The 21,061-nt window shown below is 33.5% G+C and overlaps 1 protein-coding gene across 2 annotated transcripts in view; it reads left to right on the top strand.

Moving 5' to 3' along the window:
* PTAR1 (protein prenyltransferase alpha subunit repeat containing 1) overlaps positions 1-21,061 on the top strand; it is a 70,451-nt gene that overhangs the window by 23,940 nt on the left and 25,450 nt on the right. For both annotated transcript variants that reach the window (XM_074205280.1, XM_074205279.1), the window contains exons 3-5: positions 13,193-13,259; positions 16,257-16,361; positions 19,936-20,149. In XM_074205280.1, coding sequence (XP_074061381.1) covers positions 13,193-13,259; positions 16,257-16,361; positions 19,936-20,149 — 386 coding nt within the window. The remainder of the gene's footprint in view (positions 1-13,192; positions 13,260-16,256; positions 16,362-19,935; positions 20,150-21,061) is intronic.

Consider the following 21,061-nt stretch of genomic DNA (forward strand, 5'->3'; position numbering starts at 1 on the left):
TTCTAGCCTTATCAACAGATAGCTACTTTCCAAGGACCAATAAAGCTAAGTATAGAGGTTCTCATCACCACAATAGGTGATTCTTTTTTTGATCATGACAGTTCACTTCATAAATTAAAAAAAATGATTCAGTTGTTTTGTAACCCCCTCACCCCTTCTTCAGTGGCAGTGACAGTAGTAGGAAAGAGGCAGATGACTGAAGATTTTACTGGAAACATTAACTTAGAGCTGTCACTAAATGTGATTGCCTAAACATGATACTACTAGAAGATCTGAATCATGTGGATCATGGTATTCTTACAGTAAAGGAAACAAGAAGAAAAAAGCTAAATGGAAGTACGGTTTACAAGTTCTTGGGGAAACAAGAAAATAAAATTTGGTTTTATCATTTCTACAAAGGCAAATATAAATACTTTTTTATTTGAACATTTTTGGTCTGTTAGTTTAAAATGATGCTTATTTATAATAATGTTTTGTTCCGTAATTTCATTTGTGTCCCATTCTTCATGACCCCATTTGGTGTTCCTTGACGGAGATGCTGGAATTCTTTGCTAGCTTATTTTACAGATGAAGCTGAGGCAAACAGGAATAAGTGGCTTGCCCATAGTTAGACATCTAGTAAGTGTTTGGGACCAGATTTTAACGTGGGAAAATGAATCTTCCTGACTCCAGACCTGGTGTTCTGAACACTGTGCCACCTAGCTACCCTATAAAAGCTCTACCATAAAGATAATTGCAACTTAACAAATTTTCTGCAATAAATTTATTCTGCATTTATTGCAAAAGCTGAGGAGATAGAAATTATGTTAGAAAATTAAAGAAATCCTCTAAATAAAAATATACTGTGATATTTAGTCACTTCATTATAAAGGTTGATGCCAAGGAAAGCAAAAAACCATATTGGGAAATACAATTTAAAACTAAGAAATTTGAGACCAAAAGTTTTTAGGCCATCCCGAAACTTTATGCCTCTGAATCATAAAATCCTTTAAGATAAGTCAAGACATATTGACTAGGGAAAAACCAAATACAATATAGCAAGAAGAAATTAATTTATTTTGACAAGAAATGACTGGTTGTTGATATAGGAATAATTTCTGAATGATCTTTCTATATATAATTGACTAATTATAAAAATCAGTACCAAAGTGGAAAAGAGAATAAAAAGAGAGAGGGTACTCAATTTAATTAACTCCAGACCTTTCTTATTTATTTGTTTGTTGTTTTCTTTTTTTCCTAGGCAATGGGGGTTAAGTGATTTGCCCAAAGTCACACAGCTAGGTAATTATTAAGTGTCTGAGACCAGATTTGAACTCAAGTCCTCCTGACTCCAGGCCAGTATCTATCCACTATGCCATCTAGCTGGCCCTCTGGACCTTTTTAAAAACTGCTGACCTGTCTCCTCACCCCCCAAAAAGGAAATGCATAGATGAGATTTAACACTATCACCATTTCCTAAGAAATATTAAAAATATTTAAAGCAATCTTCACAATTAGGAGAGAAAAAAACATAGAAACCTCCTCACCCAGCAAACATTTGATCTTGCCAATCAGATACATAGCAGCCATTGTTTGAAATAGATGGTTATTTATAAACTGTTACAGAGAAAGACATTGGGAGATTTTGAATTTCATACAAGAAGTAATGGAGGAATTTTTAGAGAATCTGAGAGACTCAATTGTTCGTTTAAGGATGAAACTGAAAGTAAACAATGAACAAATGAAAAATGCAAAAGATTGATTAAGATTTCTGTAACACCAGTTTCTGTGACAATTACAAAAGTAACACCACATTTGAACTCTTTAACATCACAGTCCTTTTATGTTTTTTCTGTATGAGGAAATAGAGCTGCTAAACTAATATACATAAGGGTTTTGTGCTAAGAAAGATAGAATTTTGAGGGTATTTGGGGGGTGCATCTCAGAGGGGACAATATCAAGGCCACAGGGGGAAAAATATCATGGAAATTATTCCTCCCTTTCCCCTGAAAGGTTAAGAAAATGTCAATAGCTATTAATCCTTGTGCCTTTTTATCTTTTATCTGCACAAATATACAAAACATTTTTGATGATTAGAGAAGAGACTAGATGTTGAAAACAATATTCTATTTCAGACCACCATTTTAGTCACTTAGTTGACTAAAATACATAATGTAAAATTTCATTGTATTGCTTGTTCAAGTTTTTTAGAAAAGATTTGATTGAACAGCTAATTGATGCAGTAGATAGAGTACCAGCACTGGAGTCAGCAGGATTTGAGTTCAAATCCAGCTTCAGACACTTAACACTTGCTTAATTTTTACTATCTCAAAGAAAACAAAAAAACCAACTACAACCACAACAACAACAAAAAAGATTTGATTCAGTAGTAAAATTCATTTCCTCCAGCAAGGTTTTTTTTGAAATATGTCAAAACAGATTTTGTTTGAATTTATAATTACTATCAGGAGGCATAAAATGGAGAAAACTGCTACTGTCACAGATGATTTCCTTTACAAAACCAAGTGGATGAAGAATGTATATTTTTCCTGCTCCAATATGTAGTTGAGTTGACAACTCAATAGAAGCATTAGTACATAGTTTGTCCTAGCCTGACATTGCAGATGGACAGTGAACTTGGAAGAATTTAATAAGAAAGTGTACTGGATCTCCTTCCTGAAGATTTCCTGAAGCAGTTCACCTTTCTAATATCAGTATTTTTCCAGTCCTGTGTGTCTCCAGGTGATGAAATTTTAGAGCCTTAAGAATTTAAAGTTATTGCTCATAGGGTAGTTATTGACAGCATATGTGATGAATGAAGATATTAACAGAATGAAGATATTAACAGAAGAGTGTCATAAAGAATGGATGATCAGATTTTATTGTTTTTCTTATAAAAATAATTCTTTGTTTAATTATTCAATACTACATTTTTATTAATTTTTCCTTTAATTTTTCAGAATTCCTCATTTGATATTTAATTGGGGATTTTTTTAATTTGTTCATTTTCTAGCTTTTTCATTATGTGCTTAATTTATTGATCTCCTCTTTCTCTAATTTGTTCATACAAGCATTTAGAGTTATAAAATTTCCCCTGATAACTTCTTTGGCTGTATCCCACAGGTTTTGATATGATGTTTCATCATTGTTATTGTCATGGATATAATTGTTGGTTATTTCTATGATTTGGTGTTTTATTCACTCATTAACTTCTCTTTTCATGGGCCTTTATTACATTTAACTTTTTGCATCATGATCTGAAAAGGTTAATATTTTTGCCTTTCTGCATTTGATTGTGATGTTAATGCTCTAAAACCTTTATTCTATATGTATCTTTGTGCTTCAGATGTATTTTTTTGTAAACATCATATTGTAGGATTCTGGTTTTTGATCCATTCTGCTATCTTCTTCTGTTTTAGAGAAGACTTTGTCCCATTCATATTCACAGTTATGATTACAAATTCTATATTCCCCTCCATCCTACCTTCTCACTACTTTTCTCTTTCCTTTTCCCTCATTTCCCCTTACCAGTGTTTTGCTTTTGACTGCTGCCTCCCTCAATTTACCCTCCCTTTTATCAACCTAACTCCCTTTTCTTTTCCCTTTCCCCTTACATTTCTTTCCCCCTTTACTTTTCATTATCCCTTCCTTCTCTTTTCTTATTTGTTTCCCTCCCCCTCCCCTGCTTTCCAATAGGATAGGATAAATTTCTAAACCCAGTTCAATTTTTTGAGCCAAATGTGAATAAGATTTACTCAGTACTCATACCCTCCTTTCTTTCCGTCTACTATATTAGGCCCTTTGTGCCTCTTCATGTGGTGTTATTTGTCCTCTTAATACCTCTGCCAGCATAATTCTTTTCTTTTCTCATGTTCTAATTGTTTTATAGCTGTCTGGTACTCACTTCTCTATCAAAATATATTCCTCTCAATTCTCCTGCTAGAAGTTTAATTCTCAAGAACCATAAGCATCCTTACATCATAATAAATTTATGATCACACCCTTTTTTCTAGAACAATTCCTCTAACTTTCCCAATAGAAATAAATAATATAAATATAATCCCTCAAAAACTGAGTTTGATCACATCACAGTCAATTTATATCCATACTCCTTTTCCTAGTACCCTCCCTCCAACTATCGCAATAGGAACATAACCCTCAAGAGCTAAAAGTTTGATTATATCACAATTTATACACACACACTCTCTATATGTGTTTCTTTCAACAGTCCTAAGAGACAGTTCTCAAGAGTTGCAAATATTGTCTACCCATGTAGAAATGTAGTTTTATTGACTAACATTTTTCACACACACCCATTTCCTCTCCTCCTTTGTACCTTATACATCTTTTGAGTCTTGTATTTGAAAATCAAATTTTCTGTTCAATCCTGATCTTTTTTTCAGGTGAGTTTGAAAGTCTTCTACTTCATGGAAAGTTCATCTTGCCCCTTGAAAGAATATGAATATTACAGGGTAGTTTATTCTTGGTTGTAATAAGTCCTGTGAAATCCTGGTTGTGGTTCCCTGATTATTTAAATTGCTTTATTTTTGGCTTCCTGCATTATTTTCTCCTTTAGCTGAGAATTCTGAAATCTAATTACAATATTTTTTGGAGTTTTTATTTTGGAATCTCTTTCTGGGGATGACTGATAGATTCTATCAAGGACTATTTTATCTTCTTGTTCTAGGAAAGGGCAGTTTTCCATCATAATTTCCTGTAAGGTATTGTTCAGATTCTTTTTCTGATCATGGCTTTCAGGTAGATCAATAATTCATAAATGAGCTTTCCTGTATCAATTTTCCAGGTTGGCATTTTTTTCCAAAGAGATACTTTACATTTTTCTTTTTTCAACCTTTTGGTTTTGTTTGATGGAATCTTGGTATTTCATAGAGTCCTTTGTTTCTGTTTGTCCTATTCTAGTTTTTAAGATTTTTTTTTAGGTTTTTGCAAGGCAATGGGGTTAAGTGGCAGTGTTTGAGACTGGATTTGAACCCAGGTAACTCCTGACTCAGGGCCAGTGTTTTATCCACTGCGCCACCTAGTTGCCCCTATTTTCTTTAAAATTTTATTTTTCCTCTTTTCCTTTTTCCAGTTGATTGATTTTACTTTTAAAATTATTGTTTTTTAATTAATTTTTCATAATTCTCCTGCATGACTCATTTCTGTTCTCCATTTTTTCTTCTTCATCTCTTCTTTGGTTTTTAAAATCTTTTTTGGGCACTTCCAAGAGATCTGTTTGGATTTGAGACCAATTCATCATCCCCTTTGAGACTTCACACATAAGGCATTTTGTCACTACTTTCCTCTCCTGAGATGGCATTTTTATTTTCTTTGTCAGAATAATAGCTGTAAATGGTTAACGCTTTCTTGTTTTTTTTTTTTTCTTCCATTTTGATAGTTGAGTTCTGATCCCATGATACAGGGTGTTTTAGTTCAAAGTTGTTTGTTTTGTTTTGTTTTTGCTGGGAGCCAGGAATCTAGTCCCTGAATTTCTTTCTGGTATAACCAATATTCAAGGTTTGCTCCCTGTGCTACATAGTCTACCCAGTGTTCCAGGGCTTGAAACCTTACTCTCTGAGCAAGGATTGTGACCCTTACTGATGACCTGCTGCATTGAGACCTAAGCTGCATTTGTGTCTAGAAGTCTCTCACTGACTTTCCAGCTCTCCCGCCTATATTGGGCCTTTCCTGAAGTTTCTCTAAGATATCTTGCTGAAAAGTTGTTTCACTGTTCTTTTGGTGGGTTCTGTCACTTAAGGATCTATTTAGCGCCTTGTTTCAGGAAAAATTCCAGGAGCTTCCTAGATTTGAGTCACCATCTTGGCTCCAAATTGCTAGTATCAAAAATGAAAAGGGTGAACTCACCACCAATGAGGAGGAAATCAAATTATTCAGAACTATTTTGATCAACTGTATGCCAATAAATTTGATAACCTAAGTGAAATAGACGAATATTTACAAAATATAAATTTCCCAGATTAACAGAAGAAAAAAAAAACTTAAATAATTCCATTTCAGAAAAAAGAAATTGAACACACCGTCAGTGAACTCCCTAAGTCGAAATCTCCAGGGCCAAATGGATTTGCAAGTGAATTCTCACAAACATTTAAATAATTTTTGTATAAACTATTTGAAAAAATTAGTGGGATCTTGCCAAATTCTATTTATGACACCAACATGGTACTGATACTTAAACCAGGAAGAGCCAAAACAAAGAATGTTATATACTGATCTCCCTTCTGAATCTCTATGCAAAAAAATTTTAAATAAAGTTTTAGCAAAGACATTATATACATATAGCAAATTATCTCTAGGATGTTGCACTGATCAGATAAAATTTAAACCAGGTATGTAGGGATGGTTCACTAGTAGGAAAACTACCTGCTTAATTGACCATGTCAGTAACAGAAATCACCTGAATATCTCAGTTAGATGCTGAAAAAGTCTTTGACAAAATACAGTATCTATTCCAATTAGAAACAACAGTTTTCTTTTAAATTATAAGCAGTCTATCTAAAACTGTCAGCAAGCATTATCTGTATTGGGAACAAACTAGAAGCATTTTTCAGTAAGTTCAGTAGTGAAACAAGGATGCCTTTATCACCACTACTATTCAATATTGTTTTAGTTTAGAAATGTTAGTTTTAGCAATAAGAAAAGAAAAAGAAATTGAAGGAATTAGAATTAGCACTGAGGAAGCAAAACTTTAATTCTTTGCAGATGATATGATACATACTTTAGAGAATCCTAGAAAATCAACTAAAAACTACTTGAAACATTTAAGAACTTCAGCAAAGTAGCAGGATATAAATCCTCAAAAATCATCAGCATTTCTATATAGTTCAATAGCAAGAGATAGAAAAATCCATTTATAGTAACTATAGACAGCATAAAATACTTGGGAACCTCTCTCTCAAGACAAACCCAGAAACTATAGGAATTCAACCATTACAAAGCACTTTTCACACAAATGAAGTCAGATGTGAACAATTGGGAGAATGTCAGTTCATGCTTAGGCTGTGCTAAATGTCAATCTTCTTAAGTTACTTATTCAGTGCCAAACTAATCAAATTACCAAAAAACTTATTTTACAGAGCTTGAAAGAATAGTAACAAAATTCATTTGATGGGACAAAAGGTCAAGAATGAATGATATTGAATAATGAAATATTCAATAATGAAAAAAATACAAAGGAAGGTGACCTAGACGTACCAGATCTAAAATTATGTTATAAAATAGTCATCAAAACTGTCTGGGACTGGCTAAGAAAGAAAGAAGTAGATCAGTGGAATATATTAGGTCCAAAAGAAACAGTAGTTAATGACTATGATAATCTACTGTTTAACAAACCCAAAGATTGTAGCCTCTGGAATAATAGCTCACTACTTGACAAAAACTGCTGGGAAAACTGGAAAGTAGCATGGCAAAAATGGACTAGCATCTCACACCTTACACCAAGATAAGTTCAAAATGGGTACAGGAATAAAGAATGATGCAATAAGCCAATTAGGAGATCAAGGATTAGTTTTAACTAGCAGATTTGTGAAATGGGGAAGAAATTTATGACCAAAGAAGAGAGAGCATAATGCAAAATGGATAATTCTGACTATATTAAATTTAAAATTTTTCACACCAATAAAAAAAGCCAGAGCAACCAAGATTAGAAGAAATGCAGAAAGGTGGAAAACAGTTTTTACAGCTAGTGTTTCTGAAATTGGACTCATTTCTAAAATATATAGAGAACTGAGTCAGATTTATAAAAATACAAGTCATTCTCGAATTGATAAATGATCAAAGGATTTGACAGGCAATATTCAGATGAAGATGAAAACTATAGTCCTGAAAAAAATGTCCCAAGTAATTATTGATTGGAGAAATGCAAATTAAAAAAAAAAACTCTGAGGTACTACCTACTTCATGATCAATGATGAAGAGATTGTGGGAAAACTAGGACATTAATGCATTATTGGGCAACAGTGAACTGATCTGACCATTTTAGAGAAAAATTTGGAACTCTGCCTAAAGAACAAAACATTTGTGCATACCCTTTGACCCCACCCCTCAGTAGCACTCCTAAACCTTGATCCCATTTAAGAATTAAGAAACAAAGTTCATAATGCAGTGATGCATTATGAATGGAGTCTTGGAGAATTGTTCTTCAACTTTATTATTTTGTCCAATGAACTACTGAAACAGATGTCTTTCTTCCCATAGTATTGTTCTGACTTCTCTGGTTTCTCATTTAACATCTTCATAGGATTTTCCCTGCCACTTCCTCTTTTTTAATTCAAGTCCTTGGTAATTAGATCATTCAGCCTCTAGACAAATATACTCTTCTATTTTTCATTAAATGGTCTTTTGGTTAAGGTTGTAATATGTGTTTCCTGTATCATAAACTGTGGTCTAGAAAGACCTTTTTATTCTCCTGCTTTGCTACCTACTTACTTCCTATATCTCTTGTTCTAAGTTTTTTTTCTTCAGTCAGCAACAAAAATGAAAATACCATTTGTTGACCCTAAGTTATTGCCTGTAATATAATTCTAGATTCAAAGGTCATTTCCATGTTTCTTTATTTCCTTTTTTGTTTGTTTACTTTCTATTTTTATCCTTCATTCATCTTTTCTGATTTATTACAGAGAAGAATCATCTCGGAGGGAGGGAAATTTATACTTAATATACATACCTCACATAATCTCTCCAAGGCCTTGAATCAGTTCACTTATTCTGAATTTGAAATTCAAAGATGTTTATGGCACCTTTTACCACCCTTGCTGCCAGCAAACAGGTAGTTCGCTTGTCTTGGTGTGATACCCAAGTCCAAACTTTGGCTACTAAGGTCTTTTTCTAATTTTTCTCAGGGAAGTATAGTGGAAAGGACAACTGGGCATGACCAAAACAGAACTCATTATATTTTTCCCCATATCTAGCTCTTTCAAATTTCCCTATTTTAAAATGCTGAAAATGCCATCATCCTTCCAGGCACCCAAGTTTGCAACCTTGTTCCTTTATGTTGCCAAATTTTATTGATTTTATCTCCATAGCATCTCTCAGATACTTCCCCTTCTCTACTCTTAATCACTTTTTTTTCAGACCCTTATTACTACTTCTCTAGTCTGAACTATTGCAGTATCTTCCTAATGGGTCTTCTTGTCTCAAGTTTCTTTCTTCATTTCATCTGCCACATAGCTTTTAAAGAGTAAATACTAAAGCCCAGACATGGTCATTATCACTTGTCAGTGAATGACGATGATTCTTTTAGTTTTAGACTCATATATGAACCCTAAAACCCACTGGATGCTTTTCACAATTTCAACTTTCCAACCAAATTGGAACTAGTCCTTCCATCATGACACTCCTTCCCCATTAGCTGTACCTTTGCACATGTGGTCTTCCCTTGCTTGTAATACATTCCTTTCTTCACTTCCAACTCTTAGAACCAGTATTTCTTTCTAGTCAGCTAAGATAATACTTTATGTGGAAATTACTGATCTAACTAGACTAGTAGTGCCCCCCAGTTTATTTACATATATAGAGATAAACACATAAATGCATGTTTATGTATACAGTACATATATATGTGTATGTATATATATATATACACATATATATATACAGTAGAACCTACTCAGTTTACCAATTTAATTTATTCCAAGATACTTTTTGTCATGTGATTTGTTTGTATTGCAAAGTGAATTTTCCCATAGGAAAATAATGTAAAGTTGGATGGGTCACATCCCCAAAAATATTCATATAAAAATAATTATTTATACTTTTAAGTAATTTTTTTGTCCCTAATGCACCTGAAATAGAATAGTAGTGATTAATACACAAAATAAACTAACAATAAAACAAATTAGCTTGCACTTTACCTATGAGAAAGAGGGAGGAGAAGTAAGGGAAGGAGAATCTTCTATGAGAACATGGGGGATTTCAATATCAGGAGGGTTCTCTCATGCTACTTTCACTAAAAGTAAGACTAACACTGCTACCTTCATTTATTTTTCATTTTTTAGAATCACTTTCATATTTTGATTCATTGATTTTTTTTTTTCTTTACCTTCACGTCTGACTAGGAATCTATTTAATGACACTTGTTTTTGATGTTTTTTTCAGACTGTCATGGAAATGTGACATTATATTATCATTAAAAATATTTGTGGGGGGCAGCTAGGTGGCTCAGTGGATAGAACACCAGCCCTGGAGTCAGGAGTACCTGAGTTCAAATCCAGCTTCACACCTTTATCAGGCCTTGGGCAAACCACAACCCCATTGCCTTGCAAAAAAAAAAATTTGTGATTCAAACATGATAGTCAAACTACAAACTTTTGTTCATCCTGCAAGAGAAATTTTGTAAAAAATTTTCCTTGTCCAAGGAAACATATGAACCAGATTACTTGTATGGAGGTTCTACTGTATTTAAGAGTGTGTGTGTGTCTGTGTATCTCATGGGGACATTTCTTGAGGGCAGCAACTTTTGTTTCTGTCTTTAATTCCCTAGAACCTAGTTTATCACATGAACTTAATAAATACTTGATCAAACAGGTTTCAAGCCCTGCTTCTACAATTTAATTGTGTAATCTGGAGCAAGTCATTTTTCTTTCAACGAGTAATATGAAGACCTGGGAATAAATCCCGAGTATCAAACATGTGGGACCTGAAAAATATTTTACAAAATAAAGAAAAATGCAGTAAAAATAGCTAACATTACATTTTTAAAACTTTGTCATTGTGTGTGACCTGATAAACATCCTCATGTACAAATTAGAGGTTGTTGTTTCTATTTTAGTTAAACATTTTTGTGGTTTTGGGGTGGGGGTTGGGTTTTTTTTTTTTTTTTTTGCCAAGGCAATGGGGTTAAGTGGCTTGCCCAAGGCCACACAGCTAGGTAATTAAGTGTCCAGATTTAGAGGCCAGATTTGAACTCAGGCATTCCTGACTCCAGGGCCGGTGCACCACCTAGCCACCCCCAAGTTTGACACTTTTGGAATAAATGATCTTGATATTTTGCATTTCCTATTCATTGTGTGCTGTCACTAATTAGGGCTAGCTGTACCCCAAGCCATCAAAAATCTTTGAGAAACCTTGTCAAAGAAGTTCACTGCTCACTTTCTTTTTGTTGTTTTCTCTCTTCTGCTGCTTATTTGTTTTGCTGTGTCTTTTTTTTTTTGTGCTACGGGGGGGAGGGGATATGTTTATTATCATTATGTTTAATACAAATTTGCCTGTAATAGTATTTCTCTAGGATATACACGTGAGTTTTCATAATATTCCAGGGAAGAGAATCTCAGTTACAATCAGTGACATTTATAAAGAGAATTTTTTTTACTCTAGTAATTTGAGAAAGGTGTTAAAGGGGATGAAATTGTTGGTTTGGTTTTTTAAAGTCATTTTTCAGTATGATGATCTGACCCAATATACAGATACTGAAAAAAAAATTGAATATAGCTAGAAAGTCACCTGGTAAAGGACTTGACACTTGCTCAAACTTAATTATCCATAATTATAATAGTTTATGACTTTTTAACTTCATTAATGCCTTGTAAATAATAACTGCTTAATATAAATGTTTGTTAAATTGAATTCTCATTAAAATCACTTACTCAGGTGCAGTAAGTGAGTAAGTGGTTTGGGCCAGAACTACCTTTTTTTTTTTTCCATTACACCATGCTCCTGTTCAGGAGCTCCTGTACAAATTAGATAGCAATTACAAGGTCCTTAATCTCACTGAACTTTAGTTTCTATATTAGTAAAGGTGGATGATGGTACTTAAAATAACTTCTTCCCAGTTTTGTTTTAAAGATCAGATGAAATAATATATAAGCAGTTTTAAACTTTTTTCCATATTAAGCTGTGCCATTGTGTATTCATCTGTTTAAAATCAAGAGGTGAGTTGAGCAATAGCAGTAACATCCCAGATGTGATCAATTTATATGTTTTGAGTATCCACAGGTTATCTGAATGTCTATTAACCACTTTAATGACAACTGTTAGAGGATTGTTTTTGTTATTGCTGTTGTTTTTAAATCATGAGATTACTTAAAGGAAAGGATAAATATTCTAGAGATTTTCACATCTGACTTTAGTTCTTCCAGTAGTCAGATCTTACTTGTGGGATCAAGATGAAAAATTTCAGGTCTTTAAAAGAAATTGTTTGACTAAAAGAGTTTCTAGAAAAAGAAAAAATACTTCCTTATATGGAAAAAGAATCAGTATTGAGACTGAGCTTTTGCCTATTTTTATTACAGCAGCATCTCTAGAAACCATTTTGTCTCTTCACCACTCTTCCTTCTTTCTCCTCATTCTGCCATTGTTTAGACAGTTGTTTGATAATCATCTCTATTGCATAATTTTTTAAAAATGAACTTGATATGCTATGTACCCTTCCCTCAGAAATTACTCTATAAATTTTTTGTTTTCTTTGTTTACCATGTTTGTTCTTTTTAGAATATGAGCTCCTTTAATAGGTCCTTAATAAATATTTGTCAATAAATTGTTAATAAAATGTAGGAAAGTGTAGGAAAATATAGGAAAATGTTCAGGAGTGGAGATAGAGGTTTTGAGGTCATTCACATGAAGCTAATATTTGGAGCCATTGAATTTTACGTCTAAGGTCTTTGGGCTGGTTACTTCATCTTCTTAGTACACAGGTTCCTCATCTGAAATGAGGGGATTAAATTATGTAAAACTTTAACTAAATGAGGTCTTCTAAAGGACAGAGGGTAGAGAAAGGAATCAAGTACTGAGCTTTGGTGAATCTTTAAAGATCAAAAGAGCGACAAAATAAGGAACAAAGAATTTTTAGAAATTACGTATATACAAAACACAATTCTCTTAGTTTCTCTTCTAACTAGCTTTTTGATTATTTCTCCTCCCAAAAGTTGAGGTTTCTTTTCTGAGTTGATGCCATTTAATTATCAAAGGAAATTACTCTGATTTTAACTTACGCCATAGAAGGATACTCTTTTAATTACTGAGTTTTACAATCTTAGTAAAACAAATGGATTGTCTAACAAAGGTATTGATGTTTCTCCTTTTAAATTTGTTTAAGAGGAAAATTAGAAAATGCCCCCAACAACTTAAAATCTGATATCTTACTTCAAGTAGCTAGATTGCAATGTAAATATGTAGAATTTGTGTCATGAAGTATTAAAAGAAAGAAAAGTCAAGTAGTAGCATTGTTCATTTTTAATGGGTTTCTTCTTCTTCTTTTTAGAATTGATAGATGTCACATGTACCTTACTACTTCTAAACCCAGACTTTACCACTGCATGGAACGTGAGGTATGACACTTGCTTCAAAAGTTTGACCAGATTTCCAAAGTTATGTGAGCCCCACATTTTTTTTCTTAAATTTAAACAAGTGAGTGATAAGTTTTTCAAAAATTTCCTTCCTTAACACTTCCTTTAGTGATGATCAAGCTCTAGAGAATACTGGCACATAGAATTTAAGTTATAGTTTAATATCCCTTATATTTTATTTTACAAAACTATTCTTGAAATAGAATTGCCCATTTTGCAATGAAATGTGTTTTATTTATACATATATGTATGTTTGACTAAAACATATTTATGCTATTTCTAATCTTAGCGGGTGACTTGATCTTTTTGGACCTTTGCTTCTTCATCGGTAAAATTAGGAATTGGGTCTAGATGATTTTCTAAATCCCTTATAGTTTTAAATCCCTATTACCCTATTTTTCATTATCTTATAAGATGATATAAATCATTAAATTTGATCATGATGTATTTACAGGGTTGTCCAGAATACTACCTGAGGGTCAAATGCAGCCAATAAGGCAAATTTTATGCAACCTGCCTGTGGGTTTACTAAATGCCTTAGTAAACGAAGCCCGAGTTACCGCAGAGCTCCTGCTATAACGTCAAATCAAAACATATTGTTTATTTTTTCAATAACAATTTTTAAAAGTAAGGTTGGACAGCCCTGATATATTAGATAGAACTTTTGCATTAAATAGGGTCTAGACTAGTATTGAACTAATAAATAGAGAGACCTGAGTTCTCTCATGAGCCTTATGACCTGAAGCAAGTTACCATTCTCAAACTCAGTTTCCTCGTCTGTAAATAAGGGAATTGAACAAGGTGATCTCCAGGGATCTTTTTACCTTTCCAGTTCTGTGATTTTCTTTAACTGTTGCAGTAATCAACAATTTAAATATAGTCAGAGTGCTTATAAAGGAGGTTTTTGTCAGATCTTGAGATAGCTAGGATAATACTTTAATGTATTTTTTGTGCTGAAAAGTTGTGAGTCCATATAAATCAAGTTTTTCCCCCCATTTTACCTTCTAGTTAACTAAATTTCCGAACAGTTTATTGACCTAAGAAGAAAAGACATTAAGGATTAGCTATCCCATTGTCCTCTATGGACTGTGAAAACAAAATGCTGTAAATGAAAAGTAGCTTATTATTCATCAAGACTGCAGTTTTTTTTAAATGGTTTTATACCAGGCAGTTAGAGATTTTTAAAAGTGGAACTGCACAAGTGGGTTTTCTTGAAAAAATAGTTATTTTTCTCCACTTATCAGAATTTTAGATATGTTCATAGATTTTGGAGGGAAACTATTATTATTTAGAGAGCCTAGTGCTGTATTTTGTCTAGAGAAATGAATTGAGTTACAAGCTAAAAGTGTTGTGCTGACATGGAATCTATTTTAGAGATTTCTGTATTAAAAAGATATTAATGTTTTCCTCAAAGGTATCATAAATATTAAATGTTAGATCATTTAACTTAAGAGAAAAAAGTTGTTTAAATACAAATTTTATTGGGAGGGATAATTTTGTTTTCTAAAGAGACATCAGAATTACTTGGAATTTTTATTTTATTGATGTTATTAATGGTATGTGAGTTTAAAAATTTTCTTTGTTAGTAAAATCTTATTTCCATTGTTCAGAGTCACTCATCAGAGAATAATAGGCCATTCTGTAGTGCTGGTTCCTATCAGCACTTGACTAATAACAGACTTTCTCCTAGGCAAAGGAAAGGTAGTTATCTAGATGAGTTTTATCTAGTTGACTTGATTTGAATACCCAGAGAAACCTATTTTTGTATTGTCTCCTCTCTCCAACAGAGTAATCTTAGTAAATCCTCTTTTAGTTTGAGAATGGAATGAAAAGTTGTAGTAAAGAATGCTGTTATCCAAGCACAAATGGGAGTCAGACCTTCATTATGAACAAGTCAGAAGGAACCAAAAGAGCCAGAAATAGGAAGAGGACTCTTGAAGTTAATGCAGGGTCAAAAACCAATTATCATAATAATTAGACTAATAACAAACATACCCTGGCATTATTGTGGTTCAAGGCCAGTGATAGGTATATAGTTAAAACAGTGATCTTAGATCTTGGTCTGTGGGTATAGGTGTATGTAGTCAGCCCCATCCAAAGTTGTCTTCTCAAGTCTCTTCAGTTTGAGATCCTCTAATTGTTGCCTGTCATTAATATCCCTATTGTCAAATGCACACATTAAAAAGTGTATGCCAATTAACAGAGGTTTTATAGTGATGAAACATTCCACTTTTAGGCATTAATCTGTTTGAGAGGTAGTGTGGTATAGTAGAAAGAACGTTGGACTTAGCTCATCCACATAGAAGCCAGGTGCCTAGGGCATCTCATTCTGCTTTTTCATTTATCATCTGGGAATGTATGTTTGCTTTACTTTTCCATTACTGTTAAGTTCCTTCTACATGTAGAAAGTAACTTGAATACTTCAAAAATTCCATTATTTCGTTTATATGGGTAACTTCTTCATCAGTACAGTTCATAGTCCATCCCCACCTTGGGATTTAGTTTCATGAGTTTAAAATTGGTTTCAGCTGGGAATTCATCTTGTGCTAATGTGCCTCTCTGAACCAGGGTTGTTTCTTGCATAACAGTCCATCACCAGGGCAGTACTTGAAGTCTTTCCAATTTAGTAAGACCTGCCAGAATTTATTGGCATAAACTTTGAAACTCCTTTATACCATAGCATGGCATTGGAATAGGGCTTTTGTGAAAGGAAAAAGAATTTAAGGGAGATAGAGGTGGAAAGAAAGGTGCAAAATATGACAAGAATAAAAAACTTTGCAAACTATAGTAAATGTGAGATATTTTTTAAAGGTAGAGCTATGAATGTGCTTATGATCCTTGTGATATTGAGAAAGTGCTAACTGTTATTAAAAAAAATTTTTTTTAATGGGATAATTCATTTCATTTGAGCTTGCATTATGACCATTGCAGTTGTTCAGCAGGAGGGTTGAAATAATGATATTGTTTGGTCTTTTATAGGAAAGAATTGATTTTATCTGGCACTTTAAGTCCAATTAAGGACTTGCATCTGGGAAAACTGGCCTTAACTAAGTTTCCGAAGAGTCCAGAAACATGGATTCACAGGTCTGACTAAGTTAAGATCCAAATACTTTTATTCTTGCTATGTTGTATAGGATGGATGGAAAGGGAAATAGTAGAAAGAGTTACTATTATGCTTAACTTCTTAGGCTATTCAATGCATCTGGATGAAATGTATTTCAAATAAAGTAGGTTTATATAACAAGTATATGAACACTGAAAGAAATGCAGCTTTACCACGTGGGAGATCCTTTTTATTTTATTTATTTTAAGGCAATGGGGTGTGACTTGCCCATAGTCACACAACTAGACAATTATTCAGTGTCTGAGGCTGGATTTGAACTTAGGTCCTCCTGACTCCAGGGCCAGTGCTCTAACCACTATACCCTCAGGAGATTTTTATTAGGGCTTATTCAAACCCTGCAGATAGCTGTCAGGTGGATTTTTTTTTTTTCATTAGGCAAGTAATCTTGTTCTCCTCTTAGGAATTTAACTTGGTCTGGATTCCTGTATAGACAAGGAACATGAGTAATGTAAGGTAAAAAGAAAGTTTATCTCTAATTGGTTCATTGCTAATCATGTTTTCTGGTTGCTTGAGAAATAAGTAAAATCAACTGAAAAATTCTTTGTTATAGTGGACAGTATAATATTCAGGATCACTAAACTACATTTTCTCTAGAAATCTATAATTTTTAGAATTTCTGTAAGGTACTGATGTAATGTATAGTATGGTGAAGGCTTGTATTCATATTCTAATATGCAGTCTATAATTTCCACAAGCAAAAAAAAATGGTGTTATATGAAGATGTATAATTTTCCAGAGAATATGAGCCAAGGAAAGAAATGTTGTGTTACCACAATTTTTGAAAATAGAAAAGATTTATCAGAATTTGATTCAGAGGAAAAACATGCTTGTTTCCTTGTTCTTTTTTTAGTGTAATCATACAGATGTTTTAAAAAAGAAAACAACAAGCATCAAAATGATTGTTCTTTGCTTCTTGACTTTTTAATCCTTTCTCATTACTCATAAACCATAGCCATCTTTTTTAACTTGATAGCTACAATCAGAATCAATTATCTAAGGAGTTACTATTCTTGATTATGATTCTAGCTCAGCCTTGAAGCCATCTTCTAGGAGCAACTTCAAGAGACCAGTCCTCCCTTCCAACTACCATTACCAGGGCAGGTAAACCAGTGTAGCAGAAGCAGCAGGATAACCTGAGACAGGCAGTCGCAAACCACCACCACCACCTCAAATACCAAATCCCCTCAGACCCCCAGTGTAGATGAGTTCAGTATTTTGAACCTTAGAACCTTTGAACCTTAGAACCATGGAAATAGTGGTATCCTCTCAGACTATTGACTCTACATCCAACTTAGCCTCCAAAGCCACCATAGAGTGTTAGCTGCTGTGGAAATAAGAATTGGCAACTCCCTCTTAAAGTTCTGCAACCCCTACCTTCTCAGCAGCCTGCTGAGGATCTGGAAAAGAAAGTTTTCTCCACCATGAAAGTGGCATTAAAGAAGAATGAATTTCCTTTTTTGTCCCTGTATCCTAAGTACCATGGGGCCTTTCCTTATGATTTGCTGAGCAGCCTATTCTATGTGTTGTCTTTCTATGTGAATGTCCTTATAACCAAATTTAGTTTGTTATTGTATCACTAGGGATTCCCACAGTATTTTTCACATAGCAAGTACTTTTATATTGTCATTCATATACATATAGAAAATGTATCTTCATGATATTCAAATTCAGGAGTCTATGATGTAGTTAGGATAAGGGGGTTTTATGATGAGTGTAATAATGAAAGAGATAAGACTAAAGGCCCTAAATTCATCTCAGTGTAATAATAAAAGAGAAGTTTTGGATTTGGGAGTAGGTGGTTGTATGTAAGCAGAGCTAAGGATGCCAGAACTGAAGAGATAGAAGCTTTTCCAGAACATGGAGCTTAAGGACATAGAGGCACATTCTTAGATTTTAGAATCCTGGACATCTGCATATTTTTTTCATGTTCAGATTTCCCCATTTTTTTCACCTCTAGGGCAAGATCTAAGCTTAGATGTTATTCATTCTAGATAGCAAGTGTCTAATCTATAAGAAAATATTTTGGAGGAGCTTATCCTAATTTGTATTGCCACTGTCCCTCCCTAGGTTTTTTAAGTAACCTATGACTAGCTTTGCAAATAGCCTCTTCAGATTTTATCCACTTAGATACTTGTATTCTTTCTTGTTAGAAGTAAAGGAAAATGGTATAGTCCTCTGGAGTGAGAGGACCTAGGTCCAAATTCTATTTCTATCACTCTATTAAGTATTGGAAAAGTTACTTAACTTCTCTGGGCCACTCTTTCCACTTAAGTAAAAAGAGTGACTGTACTAGAGAATGTCCTAATATCTCTTCTTTGATTCTCTGAATTCAGAGATAGACTTTGCACCTGTAGTACAGTCAACATATGGTATTTGACTGAAGAACAGAGGGAATGAAATAATTAACAATCCTGCCTTTAAAACTAAGGTTACATCCTTAATTTTGCTGATTTCTTTCTTTAACAAGGCCAAATTTTTAATGCTGAACAAATACTGATAAGTTTTTTAGTTTTAACATAGAAAAATGTGATTTCTTGCTAAATTTACTAAACATTTGGTCATTTAAGGATAGGAAATTTTAGCCTAAAGGAACAGTTCATTTTATAAAATACTGAAAATATCAACTAATTAGATAAATTTTTCCTTCTTTTAGGATGGAAAAGTTTGTTAACACAGATTTTAAATAGAAAAGAGAAAACTTTGAGGGCAAAAATCAAAGGAAAACATTTTAAATCTTCTGTATGATTTAATTAACAATATATTAATCTTTCTTACATATAATAAGATAAGACAGACAGTTATTGACTTAACTTTCTCATCTTTTGAAACTATCTAACTCAATATACTAAGTAGGAGCAAAGGGAGTGGATTATGTGACATGTAGGCAGATATAAGCCTCTTCTCAATACCTCTGTCTTGCCAGCATGCAATTCAGCCATTTCCTATATATTTTTAACACACTTATTCTGAAAAATAGTTTTTATGGAATTAATGACATTTTATGAGGTGTTTTTTTTTTTTTTTTTTTTTTTTTTTTTTTTTTTTTAGGTTTTTGCAAGGCAAAAAAAGCTAGGCAATTATTAAGTGTCTGAGACTGGATTTGAACCCAGGTACTCCTGACTCCAAGGCCGGTGCTTTATCCACTACGCCACCTAGCCGCCCCCTTTTTTATGAGTTTTTAAGGGATACTAGCATCTGATACAAATAGTAGCTCGTTTTTTTACTTACTTGAAAATGTTTTGAATGTACGTGGATTCATTATTGAATTTGTTGTCTAGGCCTAGCTAAAGAACAGACAGGCTCAATTATGAATTTTTTTCCATCCATACTAACTTACAAAGATATTAAGGACCCAGAGGGAAAGCAGTATTCATGCTGACAAAATCATAGGCTCTTTAAGTGTTGAAGTGTAAATGGTTACATTTATTTTTCTGCTATCTTGATAATTGTCTACAAAAAATTTCTTTCTACTTCTATCCCCAATCCTCTGACTTAATTTCTTCCAAACTTTCCTCCCATATATCATTTATCCAGGCGATGGGTGCTACAACAACTAATTCAGGAAAACTCTTTACCCACTTTTGTGAAGAAAGAGAATCTGGCAATATTTCCCACAGAAAGAGTACAACGAATAGTGCAAGAGGAGTTTGAGGTCTGTGGTGAAGCTGCTGGGAGATACCCAAGTAACTACAATGCTTGGTCCCATCGCATCTGGGTTTTGCAACACTTGGCAAAGCTGGATATCAAGGTATGTTAGTCCTTTGGGCCAGAAGGTTTATGCTTTAAGTCAGGAGAGCTCTAAGGCAGTAAGTAAATTAGAGGAACCAATGGCCCAGCAACCCTGAGAGAGTTGATACAGATGCTATTTTTCAAGAATCAGTAAAGCAGGGATCTCATAAAGCTTTGTTGCATTCTTTGGCAATACAGCTTTAGTACAATTAGACTGATATATATGGGTAAAGAAAAGGCAAATGTAATTGATCTCTTGGTGGGAAGTGGAAGTCTGTGTTTGCTCACTTTGGCCATAAATAATAATGGATTGTGTATCTCTCTAGAATCTAAAATTTTAACGCTTTGTTGTTTTCTGTATATACCGATCTTATTGTCTACTCCATCTTGTGTTTAATTCCACCAACTTTACTGAAATGTTCTATATACATTATGACAGTTTCAGATTAAAAAATGCTTTGTATGCTAAAATTAAAGAGGTTGTGGGCCTCTTTTGAAGAGTTTCCCATAATTAGAAATGAGAGTGGAAGGATATATAGATGGGGCTCTATCCATGGATATGAGGGTCAATAAGGCAAAGATCAAAGTGCCCCTATAGTCATTTTTTTCTTTTTTTTATATATAGTCATTTTTATTCTCAGTATTGGGTCAGAAGGAAGGGGGAGGAGCATTGTGAATGTTTCTCTTTTTGGAAGCCCAATTTTCTTCTTCCATCAAAACCTCTCTCTGACACATAAGTCTATGTGATGAACATGAATCAGTTTTTTCCTAACAATTCCTAATAATTCCCCTTCAATACCCAAAACACAGTGTATACTGAATGGATTCACCCTACTCTATATAAAATTGTATATCTGGATATACCATTTATTCAGGGGCTGAATTCTGTAACAACTAATTTGGGAAAACTTTGCCCACCTTTGTGAAGAAA

Source organism: Macrotis lagotis, chromosome X, assembly GCF_037893015.1.
Source record: "Macrotis lagotis isolate mMagLag1 chromosome X, bilby.v1.9.chrom.fasta, whole genome shotgun sequence".
NCBI classification, from domain to species: Eukaryota; Metazoa; Chordata; class Mammalia; order Peramelemorphia; family Peramelidae; genus Macrotis; species Macrotis lagotis.